Source organism: Callospermophilus lateralis, chromosome 2 (assembly GCF_048772815.1).
Source record: "Callospermophilus lateralis isolate mCalLat2 chromosome 2, mCalLat2.hap1, whole genome shotgun sequence".
Lineage (NCBI taxonomy): Eukaryota > Metazoa > Chordata > Mammalia > Rodentia > Sciuridae > Callospermophilus > Callospermophilus lateralis.
The window spans coordinates 155,041,374-155,046,488 of NC_135306.1; the positions used below are offsets into that span (position 1 = coordinate 155,041,374).

Consider the following 5,115-nt stretch of genomic DNA (forward strand, 5'->3'; position numbering starts at 1 on the left):
TGGTTTTTAATTGCTGCTCTGCCACTTAACTTCCCTGTGCCTCAGTTTTCCTATGTGTAGAATGGGACTAATGATCTTTTTGTAATTACTTGGTAGGATTGTGAGAATTGAAGGTTAGTAATTTTAAAATGCCTCTATTAGTGTATGGCATTCATAAAGAACTCCATAAATGGGTAGTGGGAGACCCAGGGTCTAGTTCATGTTCCTGGCCTTGGTAGCTGTGTGGTCTCCTGTTTCTTATTTACTTCACCATCCCTGAGCCTTACTTTTCTCATCTATGAAAAAAAGCAAATATGTCCCGCGTGTGTTTAGGGTTCCTTCCATCTGGAGAATGCTAATCAAATGTAATTCAAAGTTTCTCAGTGAAGGTGACTCAACCCTGCAGCTGCCAGGAGCTGGAGGTAGGAAATCGAGGGGCGGGGCCTCCGAGCTAGGGCAACACACTCAGTGGGAGGATCGCTCGGCGTTTGGGAGTTGGACGCCGGGGTCAGCCGGACAGCTATTTCGGGAATCTGAATGCGGATTCGAGCGTGGAGGTTCCTGGGAGCCTCCGAAGGGCTTCCGCCAGCCTCACTAGATCGGCGAGAGCGCAGGCGGCCTCCTGCGACGGTGACAACAAGGCGGTGCCCCAGTTAACCTCAGAGAGCGTCCGCCCGTCCCAGAGGCCGGCGCGGTTCGGGTCGGGGCGGTGGAGGGCGGGGGCTGGGGGGGCGGGACCGGGGCGGTCCCTGGCACGCCTCACCCGCCCCGCCTCTGCAGCGTTGACAGGACCACCCGCCACCGCAGGATCAGCTGCTGGGCACGGGAGGAACAGGAAGGGGTGGAGCTGCTGCTTGGCAAGCTGCTGAGCAGTCAGCCGACCACAGCGAAGGGTAATCGGGTGCCCCCAGCGCCACCGGGGGCTTGGCCCTAGGCCGGTAGGGGCCTGAAGGGCGAACAAGCCTTGTGTGGGAAGCCCGGCTATGCCCCGCCATGGAGTGTCAACCCGCTGGGGCCATCCCGGGTTCTGCTGGAAGCAGGCACTGGAGAGGACCTCAGGAGCCCCCGGTCTGGGACTCCCGTGGATGGTCCTGAGCCTGGCGCTGGTGCTGGTTCTGTTCGACCCCATGGTTCTTTGGGTCCCTGCCAGAGCTCACCCTCTTCCTGCTCAAGACCATCCTACCAGATTCCATGGCATAGTTCCCCGGCTCCGGGATGCCTTTGGGTGGAGAAATCTCACCTGCCCAGTCTGCAAAGGCCTATTCACCGCCATCAACTTCGGGCTGAAGGTGAGCACTGAAAAGAAACTATGGTGGAGCCGGTCAAGGGGGAGTTCTGAGGGTGGTGGCTAGGACTGATGAGGTGCCCTCAGGTCTGAATGCATCTCTGTTAGCTTGGCTTCTATAATGCCTTTACTGACTTGGCTTCCTTTTGGGGATATCCATGCCTACTTGCCATTGCTACCCCATTGTAACCTTTGTAAAGGAAAGAGTGGAGACATTGCCTGAGAAAGCCTGCCAGTCAAGCATAGGCCTGAAATGTTGCTGGTCACTGAGCTGAAGGGGAAGTAATAGCCTGTTACTTCCTGGGACACAGGGGCATGATGTAGGAGGCACTGAGGTCTCTTCATCATGTGGCACTGAGTCCAGCCCAGATCCAGTTTGGATATAGAGGCCCACAGGTTTGTGGTCTGGTTGAACTGGTTCCCCTGGCCCATCTCTGACTTCTCACTGTTGGTTCCTTGCATCACAGAAAGAGCCCAATGTGGCACGGGTGGGCTCAGTGGCCATCAAACTGTGCAAGATGCTGAACATAGCACCACCCACTGTGTGCCAGTCAGCTGTCCAGCTTTTTGAGGATGATATGGTGGAGGTGTGGACACGCTCAGTACTGAGTCCATCTGAGGCCTGTGGCTTACTCCTGGGCTCTACCTGTGGACGTTGGGATATCTTCTCATCTTGGAACATCTCTTTGCCAGCTGTGCCGAAGCCACCCCCTAAGCCGCCCAGCCCTCCGGCCCCAGGTGCCCCTGTCAGTCGGGTCCTCTTCCTCACTGACCTGCATTGGGATCATGACTATTTGGAAGGCACAGATCCTAACTGTGCAGATCCTCTGTGCTGCCGACGGGGCTCTGGCCTGCCACCCACCTCCCAGCCAGGTGCTGGATACTGGGGAGAGTACAGCAAGTGTGACCTGCCCCTGCGAACCCTGGAGAGCCTGTTAAGTGGGCTGGGCCCTGCTGGGCCTTTTGATATGGTGTACTGGACAGGAGACATCCCTGCCCATGATGTCTGGCAACAGTCTCGTCGGGACCAGCTGCGAGCTCTGACCACCATCACAGACCTCGTGAGGAAGTTCTTGGGACCAGTTCCAGTGTACCCTGCTGTGGGCAACCACGAGAGCACACCCGTCAATGGCTTTCCTCCCCCCTTCATAGAGGGCAACCAATCTTCCCGCTGGCTCTATGAGGCAATGGCCAAGGCCTGGGAGCCCTGGCTGCCTGCTGAAGCCCTTCATACCCTCAGGTACTTCAGGTTCATTTAAAGTCAAGAAGGGAAAAGAAAGATGGCTGAGAGTGAAGGGAGAAGGAAACTTGGGGCATTATCTCTGACTGCTCAGGGCTCTTCACTGCTCCTCCCTAATCTGACTCCACCTTCACTTTCTACCCTTATCTCTTTCAAAAAGCTAGAAGCACAGCCTCTCCACGCCCTAGCCTGGATTCATGTTGACTTTTTTTTTTTTTTTTACTTTACTAGGGATTGAACCCAGGGTCATTTAACCACTGCGCTGTATTTCCAGTCCTTTTTGTTTTTTATTTTGAGACAGAGTCTCACTAAGTTGCCTATTACTTAGGGACACACTAAGTTGCTGAGGCTGGCCTTGATCTTGTGATCTTATTTCCCCAGTCTCCTGAGTCAGTGAGATTACAGACATGTACACCATGTCTGGCTGTGTTGGCCCTCTAAAATTATCTCCCCTCCTCGTTAACATCCCTAACTTTTCCCAATTTTCCTAGGCTCAGGTCATCTTCTGACAGAATGGCCTTTTCCCACTCTAACTCACCTTTATCTCTTGCCCCATGCTCCTGGTGCTCCCAACTCTCTGAGCCATTCTTTTCTCATAAGAGTCCTACAATTAGTGCAGTTTAGACTTCAGGTATTATGCAAACTCCTCCAGTGTGGGGATGACCTCATGTGTGCCTCTGCCTAGCACAAGACTGGACATGCAGGATAGGATTATGAACAAGTGTTGACCATCTTGTTCACTTTGTTTCAGAATTGGGGGGTTCTATGCCCTTTCCCCACGCCCAGGCCTCCGCCTCATCTCTCTCAATATGAATTTTTGTTCCCGTGAGAACTTCTGGCTCTTGATCAACTCCACAGACCCCGCTGGACAGCTCCAGTGGCTGGTGGGGGAACTTCAGGCTGCTGAGGATCGAGGAGACAAAGTGAGGGACAATGGTGGGAATCTTGTGGAGTAGGTACAGCTGAGGGTTGGGGGAGAAGCAAGCTCCTGTCAAACTAGAGCATCTATGGGCTGATTTTCTGGTGTTGTCAACCTGCTTCCTGGGGGTTCAGTTCATGGTCACTCTGGAAAGCCCTTTCTTCTATACCCCCTGGCTAGGGTTGCCTGAGTCCCTGATAACCACCCTTCTCTCTCCCCCAGGTGCATATTATTGGTCACATTCCCCCAGGGCACTGCCTGAAGAGCTGGAGCTGGAATTATTACCGGATTGTAGCCAGGTAGGAAGAAGTGGGTGGGAATAGGATGGTGGGGGTTGAAGAGTCTAAAGATTAAAATTCCCTTGAACATCTCAGCTTCTCTGCTGTTCCATGGGTTGGTGGGGAGGCTACCTCTGAAGAAGCTTGTGAAAGAGCATCCTAAATCCCTAGCTCTTCCTCCCCCACTCCAGACACTTTTGAATATAATTTTTGTCTTCTGGCCAGGTATGAGAACACCCTGGCTGGTCAGTTCTTTGGCCATACTCATGTAGATGAGTTTGAGGTCTTCTATGATGAAGAGACTCTGAGCCGGCCACTGGCCGTAGCCTTCCTGGCACCCAGTGCCACCACCTACATCAGCCTTAATCCTGGTGAGTGATGCAGGGGGGAGCCTCCTTATCACGGTGTTGGTGGGACAGGTGAAGGGGATGGGAGCCAAGGCTGGCAAGGGGAAGGATGTGTGGTCCTCCCTGGACTTGCCTTTGCTTCTTTTCCATTCAGTCAGCCCTCCTTCCTTGCAGGTTACCGTGTCTATCTAATAGATGGAAACTACACCGGGAGCTCTCATGTGGTCCTGGACCACGAGACCTACATCCTGAACCTGACGCAGGCAAACGCACCAGGAGCCAAACCACAATGGCAGCTCCTCTACAAGGCTAGAGAAACCTATGGGCTGCCCAACGCGCTGCCGGCTGCCTGGCACAACCTAGTATACCGCATGCGGGATGACATGCGACTCTTCCAGACCTTCTGGTTTCTCTATCATAAGGGCCACCCGCCCTCGGAGCCCTGTGGTGCACCCTGCCGCCTCGCTACTCTGTGTGCCCAGCTCTCTGCCAGAGCTGACAGCCCTGCTCTGTGCCGCCACCTGGTGCCGAATGGGAGCCTCCCAGGTGGCCAGACCTTATGGCCAAGGCCCTTGTTCTGCTAGGGCCACAGGACCCATAGTCAGGAATGTTCATGTCTTACGAAAGGAGCAAAAACCTGAGTGCTGCTGTGATTCAACCTGGCAGGAACATGCCAGGGAAGAGCCCATCCTCAGGCCCCACATATACTGGGAAACAAGACCTTCTTTCCTAGAGCTGGTTTAGCTGGATTTGGGAGAGGGTTTGGCTGCTCCGCCTATGCCCAGGATCCAGACTGCTGTCCTTTCATGGCCATGAAGCTGAGGCCTCAATGCCGTGGGCAGCCATACAGTAGCTGTCATGCCAGGCCAGGAACCCTGCACCACTGCTGCTACCTGATCCTGCCAAGCTGTTAAAATAAAGATAAAAGAGACTTGGACTCCAGGCTCCTCTATGGCTGCTCCAATTTCTTCTTTCCAAGCAGTCAGGACAAGAGGAACTTGAGAACAAGATTGTAACAGAAATTGGTAAAGGGAGTAATGGTGTATAGAGGCACAGGGAGGCACACA

General features: G+C 53.9%; 1 protein-coding gene across 1 annotated transcript; it reads left to right on the plus strand.

The window, feature by feature from the left end:
• The first annotated feature begins 706 nt into the window (after window positions 1-706).
• On the plus strand, window positions 707-4,985 carry Smpd1 (sphingomyelin phosphodiesterase 1). Its single transcript, XM_076844148.2, has 6 exons — window positions 707-1,268; window positions 1,732-2,504; window positions 3,256-3,427; window positions 3,646-3,722; window positions 3,927-4,072; window positions 4,223-4,985. Exons 1-6 carry the CDS (start codon window positions 963-965, stop codon window positions 4,630-4,632), a joined length of 1,884 nt encoding a protein of 627 aa, XP_076700263.1. The 5' UTR covers window positions 707-962; the 3' UTR covers window positions 4,633-4,985.
• Window positions 4,986-5,115: the final 130 nt, after the last annotated feature.

What these genes read in the sequence shown, in the direction of transcription:
- Smpd1 (XM_076844148.2), top strand. Translation starts at nt 963, where the DNA reads ATGCCCCGCCATGGAGTGTCAACCCGCTGGGGCCATCCCGGGTTCTGC. An exon ending in TATTACCGGATTGTAGCCAG is followed by an intron (nt 3,723 to 3,926) that starts GTAGGAAGAAGT and finishes TCTTCTGGCCAG; the next exon opens with GTATGAGAACACCCTGGCTG. An exon ending in CTACATCAGCCTTAATCCTG is followed by an intron (nt 4,073 to 4,222) that starts GTGAGTGATGCA and finishes CCTTCCTTGCAG; the next exon opens with GTTACCGTGTCTATCTAATA.